Source organism: Dipodomys spectabilis, unplaced genomic scaffold, assembly GCF_019054845.1.
Source record: "Dipodomys spectabilis isolate Male_0828 unplaced genomic scaffold, ASM1905484v1 ptg000234l, whole genome shotgun sequence".
In the NCBI taxonomy this organism is placed as follows: Eukaryota; Metazoa; Chordata; class Mammalia; order Rodentia; family Heteromyidae; genus Dipodomys; species Dipodomys spectabilis.
The window spans coordinates 12480386-12503799 of NW_024870911.1; the positions used below are offsets into that span (position 1 = coordinate 12480386).

Sequence of the window (23414 nt, forward strand, 5' to 3'; positions counted from 1 at the left end):
TAAGCCAGGCCCAAAGAAACATAGGTCCCATGATTTCCTTTATTTGCAATAACTAGTATATGTCTGAGACAAGCAGAAAAGGTCAGATAAGTTGATGTTAGGCGAAATGAACCCCAAGATAAGGACTCACGTGGTTTTTCTTTCTTGCTATTGTTTCTACCATATATATATAAGGTGATTTTTTTGTTGCTTTGTATGTCCTTCCCCCACGGTATAACCCCTGAAAACCCCCACGGTATAACCCCTGTTTTCACTGTATTTGATGTCGGTATAATTTGGGGAGGGGAAGGGAAAAAACAAATTGTTTAAATAGGGATACAGGAGGACCCATTGCAACAATGAGATGTACAAGACTTTATGTCGAAAAATGAACTTTGGTGGGGGGTGAGCAGGGATGGTAAAGGGAAACAAAAGAGGAGGCAACAATGCTTGGTAAGAAATGTACTCATGCTGGGAAGGTGGCTCAGTGGTAGAGCGCTTGCCTTGCATGCATGAGGCCCTGGGTTCGATTCCTCAGCAGCACATAAGCAGAAAAAAAAAAGCCAGAAGTGGCGCTGTGGCTCAAGTGGTAGAGAGCTAGCCTTGAGCTGAAGAGCTGAGGGGCAGCGCCCAGGCCCAAAGTTCAGGCCCACGACCAGACCCACAAAAGAAATGTACTCATTACCTTGCTCATGTAATTGTAATGCCTCTGTATGGTATTTTCACAATAAAAAAAACCATTAATAAAAAAGGAACAATTAATATTGATTAGGAAGATGTCCTACACAATATCTGCACATAAATTTCTTATCAAACAACGACCATCCAGTCTTCCTAAAGTAGTAATCTTATACATCCCAATCATCTGGGGAGGGGAAATGAAGCATTCTCCACCTAGTTCTCCAAATCTAGGATTAGAAAGTGTGTATCAAAGCTGAATTCAGAGGTTATGGGCAAGGAGTCACATGGCCCATCCCAGTGTCTAGCAGTCAAAGCCAGGAAGGGTATATGTAATAAGTTTGGTGTCAATCTCTAAATAGACTGAATGAAAACAAGACGAAACCACCACCACCACCAAAACAACAACAAAACCAAATTTCCCACGTAGCATGATGGAGAATGTGTTCTGCCAATGAGGCTTTCAATGTAGGACAGAGTTCATGTGTTCTTTTCTTCCTATCTCTTGTTTAGTGTTTTCTCTGAGACTCCGGCCTTTTTGTCATCCATCGGTCAAAGGAGTGAATTTTCCATTTCACTACAGATGTAGGTATTTCAAATACTCAAAATGCCCTCAAGCTAAAATATATACTTATCCCCTCCCCAAAAAATTTAAAGGTATTTTTTTAACAGCTCTTTGAGGCTCACTCAGAGAAAAATCTGTTAGAAGGTGGCAGGTTATCTTGGGCTTTTTAAGAGTGACTCTTCAACCTTGCCTCGGGCATGCTTCCTCTGAGAGGAGAGTTAGCCCTGCCTGTGTGGGAGATCCCTGAGCTCTAAGACTCCCTGAGGCTGTCCTCAGCAGTGAGACACTGGTTTTGCAAGGAAGGGCTTGAAATAACAAACAGCAGCCCATTCCTTCAAAAAAAAAAAACAAAACTGTTATAAACCAAAGAGCTTCCAAGATATAGAAAGACCACTTGTCCTTACTGGCAACTGTATTTCCCACGTTGCTGGGCCTTGGAGTTTAAACTGGGAAGAGCTTCTACTGGCCATTTACCTTGGTTAGGCAAATTGGAATTTATCTTAGAAAGAAGAAAACAAAGCTAAATAGAACAAGATAATGTTGTTGTTGTGCTGCTGCAGCTTATTTGGCTGTTTGGTTGGTTGATTTAGATTTTTGAGAGAATCTCACTTCAAACTCAGCCTGGACTCAGACTGGGATTACAGAGGAGCAATGCCAGGCCCACCTTAGATCTAAGCTGTAATCACTGTGCATATACACAACTGGCAGAGCCGACACATATCACATTAAAGATACCTGAGTTTGCATTTTTGAGAGGCATCCAAAATGGACATATCCATATATATATATATATATATATATATTTTTTTTTTTTTTTTGCCAGTTGTGGGGCCTGAACTCTTGGCCTGGGCACTGTCCCTCAGCTCTTCAGCTCAAGGCTAGTGCTCTACCACTTGAGCCACAGTGCCACTTCCAGCTTTTTCTGCTATGTGGTACTGAGGAATCGAACCCAGGGCCTCATGCATGCAAGGCCTAATATATTTTTAAAATCATCTTTAAGCAGCTGTACAAAGGAGTTTCAGTTCAACATGTCAATTTATGAGTACAACACATCTTGCTCAATGTCACTTCTTATATGGTTTTTCCTCATCTCTCCAACATATTCTAACATTAAAGCTGAACAGATAAAGCTCTTTGACTTTGCCCATTTCACAATTCATATAAAGCTCTTTGACTTTGCCCATTTCACAATTCATATAGTAGTCAGGAAACTTCCAGACTTTTCCAAGAGAAAAGCGCTTTGCCTCTGAATTTCATCAAGTCTTTGGGTCAGGGTCTGCCTTTCCCCACTTCCACCTCCCTAGTACATCCTTCCCTAAGGAGCTGAGCAGTGAGGAGTTGATGGGCTTTGGGAACAGAACTGGGTTTAGATTTTAGATGAGTATTGACCCCACTGTGCGATCTTGAGCTAATTACTCAGTTTAATTCCTGTTTGTGAAACTGGAATTAGGACTATCTGCCTCATAGGACTGCTGTGGGAAATGAAGAGGCTAATGAGCCTGCCTGACAGTATGGCTGGGATAAATACAGATGAATTCACTTCTTTTCCTTGTGATTGCCTGGAACTGGAGGATGTACTACCTGTGAAGGGTAGCCATCGCTGTGTGAGGCTGAGGCCATGGTATGGTAATAAATGACACATAATGAACAATCAATTTCTTGTGTATTTATCATGGTGCTTAGAAGTAGTTTACCAGGACAGTAGACTTTGTTTTATAAAATATGGTAAAGACAACTAAAGGGAGTGAAGTATTAGCAGAGGGCAAGTAATTGTGAAAATATATCATAACCTTTTGAGATTTTGATATTGAGACAATCTGAACACTTTGGTGACTGGTTTTATGATGAGCCCTTACGGGGCTGACTGAAGGCAAATTTTGTGTTGAACGCTGTCTCATTCCCTAACCTTTTGTGCCATCATTTCTCTCTGTTTCTGCCTTTCCCTTTCCTACCTCCCCAGCACAGCTCTATTAACATTTACTACTGGTGCTGTTTTCTTTCTTTAATTGGCATATACAAATAGTATAAAGGGGGGGCTGGAAAGGTGGCTCAGTGGTAGAGTGCTTGCCTTGCATGCATGAGGCCCTGGGTTCGATTCCTCAGCACCACATAAGCAAAAAAAAGCCGGAACTGGTACTGTGGCTCAAGTGGTAGAGTACTAGCCTTGAGCGGAAGAGAGGGAGAGCACCCAGGCCCCAAGTTCAGGCCCCATGACTGATCAAAAAAAAAAAAAAAAAAGTAGTACAAAGGGGGAGGGTTTCATTGTAATATGCTCACATATGCATATAATATGTTTTGATCAACTTTACTCCCTCTTCTACTCTTACCCCCCCCATTTTAAGACAGTTGCTAGTAGGTTTCATTATTAGATTTTCACACACACACACACACACACACACACATACACACACACACACACACAGTACTGTTGTATTTACCCCCCGTTCATCACTCTCTTTTCCCCTCTTCCCTTTACCATCCTACCCCTTTGATTCTGTTTTCTCAGTCAAGTTGCCATCCTTGTCCTTTGTGTACAAATATTTATTGAAGGGAAAAAGCATACACAGATTGAGAATCCCTAACCCTCAAATCCAAAACCTGAAATTCACAACTTTTTAAAGGTTGACATGAGGCTCATTGACTCTTCCTCTTCTTAGATGCCTTATCAGATGCTATGATGGCTAATTTCATGCATCAACTTGATTGGGTCATAAGGTGCCCAATTATTTGGGCAAACATTCTAAGTGTGTGTGTGTGGATGAGATTAACATGAAAATCAGTAGTTTCAGGAAAACAGATTGCTCTTCTCAGTAAAGTCAAGCATTATACTTGGTGGCCTGCATTGAACTGAAAGGCTGGGCAAGAAAGTCCATTCTCTCTGTATTACAGTTTTTTAGTCAAGACATAGATGATTCAGATATGGACTTGAACTGCAACTTATACCATAGCCTTTCCTGGTTCTCAGGCCTTAGGACTGAGGTTAAAATGATATCCTAGCCTGTCCTTGATATCCTGGGTCTCCAGTTTGCTCCCTGCAGATCTTGGGACTTTTATCCTCCATAACTGTGATGGATAGTTCCTTATAATGTACACACACACACACACACACACACACACACACACACACACACACACACACACACAATTACTTTTGTTTCTCTGGAAAACCCAGGCTAATACATATACTCAGAGAGATAAATAGTTTTTCAGGGACCCAGAACTAGTAAATACTGGAGTTGGGATCCGAATATAAGTCTGATGACTGCCAATTCAATCCTTTTATTTCATTATGACACAACACTCTCCTGGTTTCAAAAATTCTATTCCCAAGTTTGCTAATTCTAGCCTTTAGTTCTCCTTACAATGTTAGTACTTGCCTCCAAGAAAGTGAATAGCATATTAGACTCAGGAAGTAAGTCTGTGGATCTTGGATTGCCCTTTTACTTTTTAGCCCAAAGAGTTTCATCTTTTATACGTATAAATGAACATTTTACAGGTTGTGCTGGATGCTGGTGGCTCACGCCTGTAATCATAGCTCCTCAGGAAGCTGAGATCTGAGGATCACGGTCCAAAGCCAGCATGGGCAGAAAAGTCCTTGTGAGACTCTTGTCTCCAGTCAACCACTCAAAACCCATAAGTGGAGCTGTGGCCTTGAGCACAAAGAGGCTCTGAGTTCAAGCCCCAGGACTGGCAACAAAAACAAAACAACAACAACAACAAACAGATTGCTGCCATTCAACCGCGTGCTCAACTTTTCACTTATTTGTTAGAGTAATATTAATGCCATCGATTCTAAAAGAATACAAATGAGCAGGTAATCAACTGTTTAACAGCTCTGTGTTTTGTTGGAAGCTTTAACATTTAGAGACCTCATTTAGAAAAGTTTCACCAAACCATAGCAATAGAGATAGAGACAGTAATGCAAACAGGCACTGAAGTCAGCTCTAACCTGAAGTCCCACTTGACTTACTGGATAACCTGGGCCAAGTCCTGATGAGCCCCACAGGTTCCTTATCCGCAGAATCTGCATCATGAGTGTCACCACCTTTCAATGGCACTCTATGAGGTAATGTAAGTAATGTGCTGGGCAGAATAATGAGTGCATACATAATAAGCATGATATAACTGGTAGTGACTCTGACAGGCATGGCTAGTTCCAGATGATAGCCCCCTTTTCTTTCACATTGGCAGAATTTTCATTTAAAAAGGGAGGGGGGCTAGAAATGAACTGGCTAGCTAAAAGACTACAATTCCTAGAACTCTTTGAGCTGGATGGGACCCTTCTAAATCCTGATCAATAAGATACATGTGAAAGGCAATGTAAGACTTGCATTATGTCTCCTTAATAGACGAGGGACTTTCTTTTCTTCCTTTCCTCCATTCTGTTACCAAGAAGCAGAGGTAATGGCTGGACTCTAGCAAATACAGTATCTGGTATTATAACAGCAGATACTGCACCCTGGATTAGGAGAAGCCCCATGGCTTTATGTAATTTCTGCATCAACTCCAGGCTGCCAATCTTTGGACATCTCTCATGAGTAGGGGGATATAAACTTCTGTCTTGATGGTGCTATTATTGTGAGTGCTTCTGTTACTTGAGGCCAAATTAATCTTAACAGTTTTTGTTGCTCCTAGTGGTAGTCAAAATGTCCAAATGAAGTTTTGAACCCATTTTGAGGGCTCATTTTTGCAAATAAATGGCAAAATAGGACATAGATATAGAAAAGGAGCTGCAGGTCTTCAAAGCTATTCATCCTGTCTAGATTAGTCTTGATTGGATGGAGAAGTGCCTAGTAGATTAAGAAAGCACACCTCTGGGCACATCCATGAAGGGAACTACAGAGACGATCCACAGAGAGTGGAAGATCCACCCTGAATGGGCGTACCAGAATCCCAGAGGCTAGAGACCCAGTTGGAAAAAAAGTGAAAGAAGAGGAAGTCCATTAGTGCTGGCATTCTCTCTGCTTCCTGACCACCATGAAGTAAGCAGCTCTACACTGTTACACTCTTCCCATGATGCTTTGCCTCACCACAGGCCCCACCCTTAAGGCCAAAGAAGTATGGACAGAAACCTCTGAAATCATGAACCAAAATAATTCTTTCATCTGTTTAAATTGCTTCTTGAGTGGGCTGGGAAGGTGGCTCAGTGGTAGAGTGCTTGCCTTGCATACCTGAGGCCCTGGGTTCGATTCCTCAGCACCACATAAGCAAAATAGAAAAAAGCCTGAAGTGGTGCTGTGGCTCAAGTGGTAGAGTGCTAGCCTTGAGAAGAAGAGCTGAGGGATAGTGCCCAGGCCTAGAGTTCAGGCCCCACAACCGGATCCAAAAAACAAAATAAAAATAAATAAATAAATAGCTTCTTGAGGTATCTGTTAGAGCAATGAAAACTTTAACACATACCCCTTTCAGAGGTCACTCAGATGCCAGCATCTTATCCTGCTGACATGCCCAGGGTGGGTCTCATGCTCTATCATACATTCTATGCTCTGCCATTACACTATATTACCACATATCATAGAATTGGGGCTGATCAAACTAAGTTCATATTAAAGTATGAGTGATCATACGGCATCTCACTTTCTTTGCCTTTCCAGGCACTTGTATTTTATTGAGACAGTCTTCTGACCATTGCTTTGGAAGCTATATTTTAAGATTAAGGAAGTCCCTAGATTAGATTGTCAACTACCACTAATGGTGACTGTAACTTAAAATTCTTCACTGGTATGGGGTTTGTAGTCTTCATCACAACTCCCACCGAGTTTGGAGTGAATGAGGAGTGCCTATTAGTTTGTCCAGGCAATTAAGCAGAAACTGCAGTTCCCTGAGGCCACACACACACACACACACACACACACACACACACACACACACACACACACACACACACCCCTGATACCTTGGTAGTCATTATTATATGCTTTATGCAATCATCAGGAGGTCATGTTTTCATGACCAAAATAACAGTCAGTGGCTGAATAGAACATCTAAATTATATTCTTTCAACTCAAGGTCCACTGTTTAAATACATTCTCCCTTCACTCCTTCCTAGTGTAAAATAAGCATATACACCACACAAATTTCATCTGAACAAAGTCAGCATATCTAAACATAAAGCATAAAAAGAGGCCAAACAGAAGAGAGGTATGAAGTTTTCTCCCAATGGAAGGTGACCTCTGGCACCAGCTGGGTATGCTATCTGGTTAATGTCAATTTTCCTCCCCGGGAGCTCTAAGTGATCTACAGACAACACAATTAAAACTTGTCTCCTCTGTCCTTTAATTCCTTCACTGATTCTGAGAGGTGAAATCACTCTGACAGGGTTACTCAAGACTCTGAGAGCCTTTTCCAGAACCCACCCAGCTCCTTTGGGCTTTCACAGTGATGTGATTAGAGTTTTGAGGTTGGCAGCTATTTTGATCCAAATCTAACTGCTAACTATCTAAATGCCATTGATAAAAACAGAACTAAGAGAATTTTCACTCAATGAAATTTCACTCACTTCTCTCTTATTGAGACAATACTTACTTATGCTATCCTATGGATTTCCCTAATGTCCCGAGAACTCTGATCAGGATAACTGGTTTCAGACCATAATCAACAGGTCATGTGCACAATACTTTAAAACCAGCAGACTTGTTCTGCAAAGTACTAGGTATGGGTTTATATTTATAGGTAAAACAAAGCCTAAGCCAAGATAGCCACATGGAAAATATCATAAAGCTTAAAGTAGTTCAATGAAAGACAACACAGTCATTCTGCTTGTTCTAGTTGGGAAGAGTCCAGAGTCACAATGCTCATTGAATGTTTGAATTATAAGGTGGTTACAACTGTTTGGTATCTTTGCTTATCAGAAATTAGTAAATCAGCATGGACAGGTTATTGGCTTGTGACATCTATAACTCAATTTATTAGGTATTTGGTATATGAATATGCCTAAGGATCTTGCATGTTGCATGTAAATTAACAGTTTCTTTCTTTTTTTTGCGGGAGGGGCGTCTGGTCATGGGGCCTGAACTCTGGACCTGGGCGCTGTCCCTCAGCTCCTTCAGCTCAAGGCTAGCACTCTACCACTTGAGCCACAGCGCCACTTCTGGCTTTTTTTCTTTTTGCTTATGTGGGGCTGAGGAATCAAACCCAGGGCCTCAGGCATGCAAGGCAAGCGCTCTATCACTGAGCCAACTTCCCAGCCCTAAATTAACAGTTTCTAAAGGAGGAATTAACACACAGAAATAACCAGTTCCTAAGTATAGATGTAGTAGATATGTTATATTAAAATATAAATTATACACACATTAAAAAACCCTTATAGGAAGTGGCGCTGTGGCACAAGTGGTAGAGCGCTAGCCTTGAGCTGAAGAGCTGAGGGGCAGTGCCCAGGCCCAGAGTTCAAGCCCCACTACCGACAAAAAAAACCAACAACAACAACAACAAAAAAAAACAACAAAAAATACCCTATAAACTTTATAAAGTACATTTTATAAAGCCATCACTCATCTTATAAGTCTAATTTAGTTTTCTTTAATTAGTAAGTATCAATGGAGCATAAAATGTAATTTCTCAAATTATATTTTGCACCCATGGATTTTCAGGAATAAATGAAATTTATTTAAAAAAATCAAGAAAAATATTGTAATAATAAGTTTCAGGTATAATTTGCCTACAAAGAAAAATTCAAATCATCTTGTGCCATGAAAATATAAATACTTGTCATTAGTACAAAGTAATATAACTCATTTCTCATTGTCATTTTATTCTCTTAAAAATAAAACTGCTGAAAAACTCCCCAAAGCAATTTATATTTAAAAATATGACCAAATAAAAACTAAAATTTATGTGATATATCACTAAATTCAACTGGCAGTATTTCTAGTATTAGATTATTTAGACAAAGTAGTTTCAAATGATTTAGCTTATTATATACAATACTCTAAATAAAATCAATCAAACTTGTGAGTCAAATAAGGCATACTAATGCATGAAAGGTAATACAAATATTTACACACAAAAAAACAATTCATTGAACTGAAATAAGGAACAAGTAAAGCAACTCTAGTATGCACATCTAGACCTGGATATATGTATAGATCCCATATAAATCAACCAGTTAAAAACAGTTCTTTAACTCAGGAGGCTGAGAACTGAGGTCCTGGGTAGGAAAGCCTGTGAAATTCTTAATTACCAAGAAAGCAAGAAGTGGAACTGTGGCTCAAGTGGTAAGGCATGAGTTTTGAGCACAAAAGCTGTGGAGCAGTGTCCAGGTCCTGAGTTTAAGCCCAAGGACCAGCGCTCGCATGTACACGTGTACATGCATGCACACACACAAATACACACACAAATACCGTTTATGATTAAGGCATCTGTATTTTCTTAAAGAATGTTAACTGTATATGTGTATGCATACTAGACACATACTCATGCAAGCATGTGTGTGCATGCATGCACACAAACACACACACACAAACACACATGAACACAGCTTGGTCTCATTATTTAAACCAGATGAGCATGTAGCAGCTCTATAACTCTGCGAGCAAGTTCTCAAATGAGCATTGCTTCTACAAACCAGAAATCCGAACCAAGAACCCTTACAAAGAATAAAGACCATGTGCTTACCGTGTAAAGCTCATTAAGAACCTTCATTAAATCCTCATGAAGTTGGAATGCAATCTCTTTGCTCTGTAATTAAGAAGAAATTAAGGAAGAACATTTAAAAACATAATAGAAGATTGCTACTAAATTATTTGTATCTTAGAAGTCTACTGACTGAAAATAAAAGGATATGAAGAACATAAAAGAAAGTCTTGCTGGAAGTGCGCTGTGGCTCAAGTCGTAGAGCGCTAACCTTGAGCACAAAGAAGGGACAGTGCCCAGGACCTGACTTCATGCCCCAGGACCAGCCTTCCCCCTTCCCTCCCCAAAAGAAAACCATCTAGTCCCTGATGTAACTAAACATTATCACATGAATGGCCCTTCCTAATACCAAGTGTTGTGCTCTGATGGTCTCTAAGAGCTGGACATAAACAAATCGTTAGAGAGCTTGGGCGGCCCCCAAGAGCCACATCAGACTGTAAAAAGAAAACATAGTATCATGCTTGTAGAGAAGTTGTGCTACAGGACTAAAGTCATTAAGATGAACTTGAGCTGGGCAGAAGGTACACGTCTATAATCCCAGCATTTAGGCTGAAGCAGGAGAATCATGAGTTCGGGCCAGCTGAGATATACATTAAAAAATGAAGACAAAAAAGAGAAGATATATGCATTATTCTAATCTGTTAGTAAAAAACAAACAAACAAAAAGACATTATTTAAAACCTGAGACTGGTTGCTCACATCTGTAATCCTAACTACTCAAGAGGCTTAGGTCTGGAGGATCATGGTTGGAAGCCAGCCCAAGCAGAAATATCCATGAGATTACATCTCCAAAATAAACACCACTATGGGTGCTAGACTGGAGATGTGGCTCAAGTGGTAGAGCACAAGTGGAGCAAGCAAGAAACTCTAAGTCCAGCACACAAGTATTCAAAAAGCTAATCTTTCCTAGGCTCATTCTGAGAGTTTGCTAGAGGAAAATTCAAATATTATTCAGAAAGATCTGTAAGATATTTTCAAGGAAATCACATCTAAACAACTTTATGTTTCTCTTTTGCATTTATTATGTAGTTGGCTATACAGAACAGAAAAAATGTGTAACAGAGCATTAACTACAGGTGAAGCAGTAATGAAAGGATCCATGGGTTCATTTATATATCTTCCTCTGGGCAGTCCAGTGATTCTGAGGGCCAGCACCGTATCTTTACCTGCTCTGCCTGGGCAAATGGGGATCGATCAGGAGACATTCAGTCTCCCTAGCACTGGCTTTGTGTGGGTACATAGGAAACTTCAACTACTTTCTAAATGACTTCAACAGCAATCTGAAATGTTGTGGCTTGTCACAGAAGAAGCAGTCACTGTATTTGCTGAAGTCATTCTATCTGCTGGCCATTACTGGAGGGTAAAGAGAAGGCTTCAAGAAAACACTGTTTAAGCTGGGCACTGGTGGTTCTTGCTTATAATCCTAACTACTCAGGAGGCTGAGATCTGAGGATCACGGTTCAAAGCCAGCCCGGGCAGGAAAGTCCGTGAGACTCTTATCTCCAATTAACCCCCAGAAAACTGGAAGTGGCGCTGTGGCTCACATGATAGAGTACTAGCTTTGAGCTGAAGAGCTGAGGGACAGCGCTCAGGCCCAGAATTCAAGCCCCATGACAGACAAAAAAAAGGAAGGAAGGAAGGAAGAAAGGAAAGAAGGAAGAGAGAAAGAGAGAGAGAAAAAACTGTTTAGCCGAATGCTGGTAGCTCATGCCTGTCATCCTAGCTACTGAGAAGCCTGATATCTGAGGAGCAGAGTTCAAAGCCATCCCAAGTAAGAAAGTCTGTGAGACTTTTACCTCCAATTAACCACCAAAAAGCTAGAAGTGGAGGTATGGCTTAAGTGGTAGAGTGCCAGCTTTGGGGGGAAAAGAAAGCTAAGGGTTAGTGCCCTGTCCCTGAGCTTAAGCCTCAATAAGGGCAAAATAAAACAAAACTAATGAAAAAGAAAACACTGGAATTCCAAAGAACCAGAGTCCATTAGCAACCATGCAATTACTGGGCCAGGCCTCATGAAAGGCCAAATTGATGACAATTCATGGAAGATGACATCAGAGCAGTAGTGAAGCTTTGAGAAGTTCAAATTGCATTAGCATCATCTGTAACTGGGTTTTTTCAGAGTTCTGAAGATGGCATTTCCCAAGCTCTGGCAGTTTCTCAAATGGCTGAATTAGAGCTGATGCTGAGGATGTGGGTTTCCTGTCACTCCAGAGTGAAAGAAAAATCACAAGTGGTCAAAGGAGAGCAATTGACATTCATTTCATTTTCCCCAAATGTGGTCATGCTGAATGTAAACATTGAACTAGAGTCTTCTAGGACTGCAGCTTGGTGATATTTTATTATTATTATTTTTTTGGGGGGTCCGGTAGTGGGGCCTGAACTCTGGGCCTGGGCACTGTCCCTCAGCTCTTCAGCTCAAGGCTAGCGCTCTACCACTTGAGCCACAGCGCCACTTCCGGCTTTTTTCTTTTTGTTTATGTGGTGCTGAGGAATCGAACCCAGGACCTTGAGCATGAAAGGCATGCACTCTACCACTGAGCCACCTTCCCAGCCCATTGGTGATATTTTAATATTGGGTTTCATTCACATATCCTAGTCATCAATTTAGAATTCCCTAATGAGATCAAAGGTCACCAAAGAACCCTTCTCAACAACCCATATTTCAGAGAGCAAGAAAATACTACTTGGCTAAGATTTCAGAATAACAACAACAACAAACCCCTTGGGTTCAATTAACTTTAAGCCAATAATATTTAGGATCACATGAAAGACTTAGGTTTGGGGTTTTAAGAAGATTTATTCTTTGTAGAGTCCATATTTTATAAGCCTTCAGGTAAGGAGACAGAACTCATAAACAGGTTGGGTTAGGCCAACCACTCACTTATATTTTTCTTTCACCTTTGTTTCCAGGAGCCTTAAAATACAGAATGCTTGTCTGCAAAGTAGCATAAGCATAATGCTCAGCAACAAGGATTTTGGAGTCAGCCTAATCTGAAGTCCCAAAGACTGGATCTGCTTCGAGCTCTAAAATGAGTAGAGTCCATGACCCTACCCTATAGGGTTGATGCAAGTTTAATGAGACAATAACGCATAGCACCTGGATGGTACCCAGTACATAGGAAGTATTCCATAAACGTCATAGTAAGTTAATTGTCTCTAGGCACTGTTTGCCAATGTACATCCTCCTTGAGGGAAGGGGCTAGGTCATATTTTCCTTTATTTTTTTCTTTTATGGCACTTACACCATGGACATCCATGTAGGAAGTCTGTGGATGATATTCGTTGGTTGGAAGCCAGCCTGGGCAGAGAAATCTGTGAGACTTCTATTAACCAGAAAAAAGCTAGGATTGGAGATATGGCTTAAGTGATAGAATGTCAGCTTTGAGTGAACAAGACAAGCAAGAGTTCAAGCCCTAAGGTGAGCCTTGGTGTCTTATGCCTGTGTGTGTGTGTTTGTGTGCATGTGTGTGTGTGTGTGTGTGTGTGTGTGTGTGTGTGTGAGAGAGAGAGAGAGAGAGAGAGAGAGAGAGAGGCATATGTATACAAATATCCAAAGTTGAATTACAAACCTATTTCCAATTATTTACTATTTATTATGGTACTTTAATTATCTCAAATATCAATTCAAAATGGATGCTTCCACAGTGTTGATCTGTTTCCATTTTGAAGATGAATTAGGTACACTGAAGAATATTGGGAAAATTGAGAACAGAGGGACTGTCATTAGGACAGCGCATTTCTTTTCAGTTTGTCATCTACTGTCCACCATCAGTTTCAGGCCTCCCATCCCAGGCTTTTTTTCCCTGTGTAGATTCTCTCCCTCTTTCCACCCAATGTGTGCTAGTCTGGCTTGTAAGTTCTCCCTGTCCCTAAGAGAAAAATTAGATCCTCTATTCATTGTAATTTTTATATTTCATTCATTTATCACCATCCTGGGGCACATAATTCACAATCCTTTCTTTTCCTCAACAGAGAGGTTCCGTGAGAACAAAAATCAAATCCTCATTCTCTTTCAAGATCAGGTGCTTGGCACCCTATGTATGGGTGATGGGAATGATTGGGATCTGAGGCTGATTCAGGCTTGGTTTCCTGCCTCTACAGTTCAGGATCTCACAGAAGAGCCAGATAGGCCTACATTAGCCCATTTCTTTTTGTTATTGTTGCAATAGTGTTAACAACTAAAACCAAGGCTAGATAACTTCAAATAGAAAAAAAAAAGGTTTGTTGAGATTCAAGGACATGACACCAGCACTAGCTGGGCTCCGTGAGGACTTTATGGTGGATGGTATCACTTGGTAGGACACATGCTGGGGGGAAAGAATCATATGGCCAAACAAGAAGGCAGAAGTTTGGTCAGGGGTTTGACTCACCCCCTCATGAGAGCTGCTTAGGAGTCTGCCTGGAGCTCCTTTAATCCCTTCCCTGAGCAGCTTCCCCAATACCTTCCCACTAGGCTCCTCCTCCTCCTCTTTCTCCTCCCCTTCCCTCTCCCCCTCCCACCCCCCCCCCCCCCCCCCCAGGAATCAAACCCCTAGGCACAAAAGCAGTTCAAGGCTAGTACTCTATCACTTGAGCCACAGCACCACTTCCAGCCTTTTCTGTTTATGTCACACTGAGGAATCAAACCCAGGGCTTCATGCATGCCAAACAAGCACTCTACCACTAAGCCACATTTCCATCCCCATAGGCGCTGTTTCTTAAAGGCATCATCTCTTTTCACTTAGCCACACTGAGGGTCAATCCTCCAACACCTGAAGCCTGCAGTACATACCACAACAGCTTGCTCCCAGAAGTGCCACACTTGGCAGTGCCTGCAACCAGAGACCTGCAGGCTCAGGCCTGGGAACATCCCAGAAAAGAGAAGAAACAAAGGAACAAAGAGCATAATAAATACAAGCATCCGTGGGTACACACAGCAATCCATCAAGGAGCAACACAGTTGGATTTAATGACTGTCTAAAAGGCCTCTGGCCTCACACCGAGTAGCTTTAAAGTAAATCTATTGAGATGACCAAGGAAGAAGTTCTGACTCTATGCTGAGTCAGAGTGGGAGTGAGTGAGAAAGAGGAAAAGCAGGTTCAATATTTAATGAATGTTTCAAATGAGTTTAACATCTTACATGCTCAGTCAGGTTGGGATCTAAAGCCTGGTGAAAGAGGTCAGGCCATACTTTCATAGTGGGTGAGTTTTTCAGTTTCTAAAGCTCATGTTCATGTGGCTTTCGAATACATTACTTTAGTTCACATAAACTCAAGACAGAGGCAACCGTTTCTTCCAAAATGTCTAATGGTCAAAGTTGGGTTGGATTTAATGGGGCAAAGCAGGGTTTCTGCAGAGCTTCTGTATGTTTCTTCGCTTTTCATCAAGAAAGATGGTTTCATACTTGCTAAAATCAAAACGAAATAGCCAAGCATGGTATTAGCTTCACAATTTACTGTATCCCAAGGGGAGGAAAAAAGGGTAGACAAACTCCACATCACTAGAAAATGTGGGAAAACTAAAACAAGAAAGTTGGGGGAACAGAGGTTTGTTTCTGAAAGTAGTTAGAACTGAACCCTGACAGGCACTGGTAGCGAAGTTCAAAGCCAGTCTGAGCAGGAGAGACTTGCCACCAATTAATCACCAGAAAACTGGAAGTGGCACTTTGGCTCAAAGTGGTAAAGTGCTAGCTTTAAGGGGGAAAAAAAAACAAAACTAAGGAAGAATGCCCGCCAAACAACAGCAACAACAGCAAAATGACAAAACAACAACAACAAAAACACCTTAATCCTATGGGGGAAGAAGTTACCAAGGGCTTTGTCACTACAGCTCAGGAGAACCATTAGACCTCGTTGAATAATAAAAGTTGATTTCTTTTTAGTGGGTTCTATAATCTCCATTGTTAAAGTTTCAAGAGATAAAAAGTTTATGGACATGTTTAAGCCAGTAACCAATTATAATTAATCCAATGTGCTCATTAAAACTACCAACAGTTAAAAAAGTACTCTGTGTGTGTGTGTGTGTGTGTGTGAGAGAGAGAGCATGTGTGCGTGTGTGAGAGAGAGAGCATGTGTGCGTGTGTGTGAGTGTGTGAGAGAGAGAGCATGTGTGCGTGTGTGAGTGTGTGAGAGAGAGAGCATGTGTGCGTGTGTGTGAGAGAGCATGTGTGCGTGTGTGCGTGTGTGTGTGAGAGAGAGAGAGAGAGAGAGTGTGTGTGTGTACTAGAGCTTGAACTCAGGGGTTCACACTCTCACTTGGGTTTTTCACTCAAGGCTAGCAATCTACCACTTGAAACACCCCTCACTTCTGGCTTTTGATAGCTAACTGGAGATAAGAGTCTCACTGACTGACTTCTCTGACAGGACTGGCTTCAAACCTTAATCCTCAGATTTCAGTCGCCTGAGTAGCTAGGATTATAGGTATGAGCCACCAGCATCCAGATCACCATCTACTATTAATTATTGAATATGACTGTTTTTCTCAATCTAAAGAGTTCATATACACTATAACACAATGCTTTCTTTTTGTAGACTTCTAGGCTATACTATCAAAGAAATTTAAATTTTTTTATTTCACTTTGTAGTGCTGAGGATTGAACCTAGGGCTTCATGCATACTTGGCCAGCACTCTACTACTGAGGTTTACCTCCAGTCCCAAATTTCTCACCTCTATTTAACTGTTCTAATAATGAGGAATTTGCTGCTTTCTCTTTGATTGAGATTTAAAAGGTAACTAAAATAAATCTGGCAGCCATATCAGTATCTGTCCTATTTTTGAGTTGCTCTAATCCAAGGTATCACAAGTGTTTCCTGATTCAAATATTTGCTATATGTGCAGACTATATTTGCTGTAGGTGGTATTTCTTGCAGCTGCTGGAGATCTTTTAGAATCCTATCCTGTAGACTTAAACAAAGTCTTCAACTGCTAAGAAATGTTGGCCTGTAACCAGAATACTGTTCTTAGGTTGCTTTAGAATGTGTTGATCTCAGCTACAGGCACCTCAGCATATGGCTGGAATGTTTTCTCCTTATCAGTTTCCTTTCTAAAGGCAGCAACTTCCTTTTTTCTTTTCTTTTCTTTCTTTTCTTTTTTGGTGTCAGTACTGGGGCTTGAACTCAAGGCTTCTTAGTTGCTCCTCCCCACTCCCACTCCCCCACCCCCATTCAAGGCTCTTGCTCTACCACTTGAGCCATACCTCCACTTTCTGCATTTTTGTTGGTTAATTGGATATATGAATCCACTCTCTCTCTTTTTGTCTGCTTGGGATGGCTCCCTATCTTGATCCTCAGATCTTAGCATCCTGAGTAACAACGATTACAGGAGCTAGGTGCCTAGCTAAGCAAATTTTTCTTGGATAAGAAGGATGAATAAGGATTTAGTATGTCTATGATTTGTTAAAAATTAACTTTCTTAAGGGCTGCTTGTAAACAAGGAAATCTGCATAAACCAAGTGCTGAAGAATACTTTTTATTATTATGGAAGTTAGAGATTAGGTAATTTTTAAACATTCCAGGTTTATTAAGTTGATAAACCCTTGATTCAGAAATAAACCGAATTAGGTCAGGTGCTGGTGGCTCATGTCTGTAATCCTAGCTACTTAGGATGCTGGGATCTGAGGATTGTGGTTCAAAGCCAGCCCAGACAGGAAAGTCTGTGAGCCAATTAACCACTCAAAACCTGGAAGTGGTGCCGTGGCTCAAGTGGTAGAGCTCTAGCATTGAGCACAAAGAGGCTCAGGGACAGCACTCAGGCTCTGAGTTCAAACCTCACAACCAGAAAAACAAAAACAAAACAAATAGGGAACTGTCTCTGTCTTGGCTCCCGCCCCTGCCCCCCCATCCTTGGGCTTGGATTTAGGACCTGGCTTATGCCATTTGCTACATTTGATAAGTTTTCTTGTAATTACTTTTCAATTAGATTTTCTGTATAATACTCTTTTTTTCTATCCTTCAGAAGACACTTACAACATAAATGTTAGACCTTTAAGGCCTTATCCTAGTTTATTGTTTTATTTGGTGCCTGCCCTGGGGTTTGAACACGTGGCTTCCTGATGTTATTTGATTTTTTCTTTTTCTTATTTTTTTTGGTCTGGTCATGGAGCCTGAACTTTGGGCCTGGGCGCTGTCCCTCAGCTCTTCAGCTCAAGGCTAGCGCTCTACCACTTGAGCCACAGTGCTCTACCACTTGAGCCACAGTGCCATTTCCGGCTTTTTTTTTTCTGCTTATGTGGTGCTGAGGAATCGAACCCAGGGCCTCATGCATGCAAGGCAAGCACTCTACCACTGAGCCAACTTCCCAGCCCTCATTTGACTTTTTCTGTTGAGAACTGTTACTCTTAGCATTTAAAACACATCTCCGCTTCCAGCTTTTTGCTGGTTAACTGCAGATAAGAGTCTTGAGGGCTTTTCTGCCTGAGCTGGCTCTAAACCAAGATTCTCAGATCCCAGTCTCCTGAATAGCTAGGATTATAGGTATGAGTGAGTCACCTGCATCCTGGAACCACAGAACCTCAGAGCACAGGATTGAAACAGTGGTCAACCAGACTGTACCTGACCAATTCTGAGAATAATGGGATGGCTGCCACCTGCTGCTACCTCTGACCACAGGAATATAGCTGTGACCAGGACTGTTCAATAATTACACCTACTTTCCCCCAATCCAAGTTCTTTATCTATTTAAAACTAAAACTCATGTCTATATTCCCACCATGGCTAAAGATAAACTGAAGTGTAGTCTTTCTGAGGCTGCTGGTACCATATAATGAATCTCCTCTCTCTGCCATCCAGTGTGGCCTTTAGGGTTAAGTGGTTGTACATGATATTTGGAAGCCCAGGAGTTTGGGCCTGGGACCTAAAACTCCAATTTCAATTTTCTTCTCTGTTAGCTTCATTCCACTATTGGGCCTATCTACTGAGTTTAAGAAACAAATTAGCTATTATATTTTTCAGCTCAAAATTCCCACTAATCCTTGTTTATATATCTGACTTTGCTGAGATTTTGTACAATTCCATTCAAGAGGGTTGCTCAAAAAAAAATTAAAATAAAGTGTTGCTGTTACTTAATAAAACATTTTTTTAAAAATCATGATTGCTTGAACATATTTGTTAGATAACTCAAAAATCCGTATCATCCCAGAATTACTGTTTGTTGATTGATTTCTCCTCAAGTAAAGGCTTTCCTGGTTCTTTGAGCAAGGAGTAATTTTGGACTGTATTTTGGTCATATGAAATTTGGTATTTTTCTTTTAGCAGGTAAACAATCTGATTGTATTTAAGATACAATTTCTGACCAGACTTCTGTGAATTGTAGTTTCCATGTCAATTCTGAGTATAACACCATTTGCTGGGTCAAGGAGGCCTTTCCTGTATAAGCAATATCTACTGCGCAGCCTGGAACCCAGACAATAAATGGTCCCATCCTTTAGTCGAGATCAACAAAGTCTGGTAGGTTTGCAGGTTAAGATGTAACTTATTTAGGGGCCCAGGAGCTCATAAAAATCTCACTGGGGGTTGCTTTCTCAATCTTCATCCTCTCTGAAATCTCTTCAATACTTTCTGGTTTCTTGAGCTCCCTTATTCACATCTCTGCCTAACAAATGGAAGTTTTGTTATTCTAGTCTATTTGATCACTTACTTCCAAGAGACAGAAACAACTGGTATTTGCCCTGACTGGTTTGACAACAGCTCTTCTGACTGGACAGAAAAGAATCCTCTATTTCCGAATTTTAGATGATTTTCAGCACCCACTGCTGTCATTTCTACTGCTGAGGGATGTCCGAGACCGGAACATGAGGAGTTAGGAAGGAGAAAGCAAAGGAAGAAACGGAGGATATTCGTTGTTACTCTTGCCTCTGATTTTTCCATTCTTCCCTGAATTCCCATCTGATGTCTACTAGGCTCCTAGCTGCCTTACATTGAGGCCAGAGAATATGGATGGGGAGACTTGTCGCTGACCTGGCTAGATTTTAAAATCTGGTCTTCTTCCCTAATTTGCTTGCTCTATTTCATTTTCAGAAAATTGCTGCTACAGGTATTATTATATAAGCTTTTCTTGATACAATTTAATGTGAAAAGACACCGGGGACTCTATTTCCAGAGAAGCTGTGTTTATCTCTTGATTTAGTCTTTCTGTTTTGGGAGTTCAGGCCTTATTATGTGTGTATCATTTAGCTTTTGCTGTCTAATAAAGTATATAAGACTTAATGGTATAAAATAACCTCTTACTTTGTGCCTGAGTCTTCAGGTGAGTGGGGGTGATTCTTTTCGTCTGGGTTGGCATGGTTATGTGTTTTCTTGCACTGGTGGTCAGCTGGGGTCAGCTGAGAGTCAAGTGATGTAGGAAGCTCATAAAATACTTAGGAGGCTGTCACTTATGAGACGCAGTTGTTTTTCATGGGGTCTTGCTCCTTATCTAGTAAGCTAGCTACAACTTGTTTGCATGGTTCTAATATGTTTGCAAGCCCTAATATGAAAAATACACTTTTCAAGAATCTGCTTCTTGAGGGTAGAGGTGTAGCTCAGTTGGTAGAATGCTAGCCAATGAGTGAAAATGTCAGATAGTGAGTTTTGAGACCTAGTTTCAGACCAAAAAAATCTGGGACTTCCTTGCTTTACATTGCAAGACATATGACTAGCTCAGTTAGTGTGGCCAAGTGCAACGAAGAGGAGGGGAATGAAGGGAAGGGGAATCATTTGGGACAATTCAGTACACAATCTACCACAATCAAGTGTACATTTTTAAAAAACGTACTATAGGGCTGGATGTGGTGACTTACACTTATAATCCTAGCTACTCAGGAAGCAAAGAGGAGGAGGATTGAGGCTAGCTCTGGAAAAAAAAGTTAGCAAGACCTCACTCCAACCAATAAATTGACTGTGGTGGATCATGTGTGTATTCCAGCTACATGGAGGCATAGGTAGGAAAAGCATGGTCTGAGGCTGCACTGTAAGCAAAAATGCAAGACCCTAGCTGAAAAATACTAAACCAAGAAGGGCTAGGGAGTATAATACAAGCGGAAGAGTATCTATCTGCCTAGCGAGTGTAAAGCCTTGAATTCAAACCAGAGTATTTCCAAGAAGAAGAAGAAATAATAGTGGTACATACTTAAGATTTGTCTTCAATTGCTTTAAAAAAAATGAATGACTTCGTTGTCCAGAAAATGTTAGGGTTGTGGCTGTTCTTCATTGCTTTTGTAGGCTTTGCTCTGCTGTTTTCTGACATTTGCCATTACACTTAAGGGCTAATGTGTGTTTCTTTGTAGGAAAAAGGATGTGTTTATGGGATGTTTATAGAACTCACTCAAGCTTGAAAGTACTATACTAAGATATATTTATAAAACTCATCCTCTTTCTATTTCCAGACTGTGATATTTTTTCAAGTGGGATATTTTTCTTATAATACAGTTCTTTATTTTTAATTCTGTCTTCTCCAGGGGGATATTTGGAACCTTCTCTACTTTGAAATTCTCATGCTCCCACTCTACTCTTGCTCATCGAATAACATTGCTTCCAAGATGCAAAGAAACCACATAAAAAAATTCTACATCATCCAGCTACATACCTACTAACCTGGCTGCAGCCATACCAATGCCCTTCTCTTCTCTTCTAAAAGACTATAGCCAAAGGCTAAATGCTCAGCCTGCCCTCTGAATCCTGATCAATCAATTATGTGTCCCTCTCAGAGCATGCTGAGTTTCCCTTTTTTCTGTTTGATTTCTGTGCCAGCAATGGAGCTTGAACTCAGGGCCTCACGCTTGCCCCTGCTTTTTTGCTCTACCAGCTAAGCCAGAGCTTCACTTATAGCTTTTTTAGTGGTTAATTATAGATCAGAGTCTCATGGACTTTTCTGCACTAGCTGGCTTTGAAAAGTGATCGCCATATCTCAGTCCCCCGAGTAGCTAGGATTACAGGCATGAACTACCAGAGCCTGGCTTTGAGCTTTCTTTCTTTTGAACTCTGGGCCTGGGCACTATCCCTGAGCTGCTTTTGCTCAAGGATAGCACTCTATCACTTGAGCCACAATGTCACTTCTGGCCTTGTCTGTTTATGTGGTACTGAGGAATTGAACCCAGGGCTTCATACATGCTAGACAAGCACTCTACCACTAAGCCACATTCCCAGGCCTGAGCTCCCCCACCCCCCCTTTTTATTTTTATTTTTTTTAATTAAATGTTTTTATTATCTTTAAGTAGTTTTACAAAGGAGTTGCCATTTGACAAAGCAGTTTATGAATATAGTGAGTCTTGATCAACGTCATCCATTTCAACATTCTCACATTTCTTAAAGATGGTTTATTTTACCAAATATGTACTATAAGTAAGAATTTCTCCTCTTTCACTACTGTGATCTATAAGTGTTCAGAAAACACAGCAGATTCTCAAAAACATTACCTCAGTTAGACAAACAGCTACATGTACATATTGGCAATGTTGGAGAAATATCACTCGCATAAGTTTTTACTTGATAGAAAATTTCCAATGTACACCCAACCTTATTTCATCGCTTTTTGTGTAGGCAGCCACCCCCCCTTTTTAAAATGAAGCTTTCTCATCCATCATTTTAAACTAGATTTGTCCTTACTTCTAAATCAAACAAACAATCCATACAATCCTTCTCTTGACACTGAGTTCTTCAAATACCTTTCTCTTCCTCTCCCCCATGTAAATTTCTAGAAGAGATCATCCATATTTTCTGTTGTGAACTTGCTTATTCTTGTGAACTTGCATTCTTCACTCCATCCCTATTATTCCACACAGACTCCTCTTTCAAAGCTATCAATGATATCCTATGGTTAGATTCAGTGGACTAGGATTCTGTGGCCTCCTTACCATCCTCCCCACTTCCTTCCTGCTCAGCTCCCCTGATCCAGCATCCTCCTGGGTTTCATTCCACTTCTGTGATTGACCCTTCTCAGTTACTATAATTTACAAGATGCTTCCCCCCCACCCCCCCTTCACATCCTTGAATTCTGGGCTTTGCAGAGAATCTTTCTGCCATGACCTTCCTTTCTTACCCTTCATGCTCTCCTTGGTTTACTTCATGTCCTTCTAAGCATTCTGCTATCTGCCATATATTGCAAATTCCCAGCTCTCCCAGTTTGATGGATCTTCTGGAGTTCTCTGTCTATTTAAGGGTCCTCTTTACCCTGTTTGTCCCAGGTACATCCAAGATAAACTGACCAACATTTCCAACACCACATTCTCATTACACTCTCCATGTTCCTACCCTCCTCTTCCCATATGTATCCTTTCCCTCTATTGATTTCTCTATGTCCCCTCTGCTCTTCTACCCCCCTACACTCCCCACGGCCTACAAATCATATCTGTGCAACATACAGTTCAAATGTCCACCTTGCTCTCTCTATACCACATCCAGGGAGAAGTTCTCACCTCTCAGCTGGGCTCATTCTGACAGCTTCACCATCAGTAGGTCTGGCTCTAGCCTTTTTCAATCCACCTCTACCATCTAGGCATACTGAAAGCTGACTGGATTATTATTGTGTTTATGGCAAGTATCTCGATGGATGTAAAATGAATGTGAACTATCCCAACACCAATTTAGAGTTTTGAGAGGAGGTGGGACTTGGG

At 41.0% G+C, this 23414-nt stretch overlaps 1 protein-coding gene across 1 annotated transcript in view; it reads right to left on the reverse strand.

Moving 5' to 3' along the window:
• Srgap1 (SLIT-ROBO Rho GTPase activating protein 1) overlaps positions 1–23414 on the reverse strand; it is a 128539-nt gene that overhangs the window by 90941 nt on the left and 14184 nt on the right. Inside the window, exon 3 of the mRNA XM_042698752.1 lies at positions 9836–9898. Within this exon, the coding sequence (XP_042554686.1) occupies positions 9836–9898 (63 nt within the window). The remainder of the gene's footprint in view (positions 1–9835; positions 9899–23414) is intronic.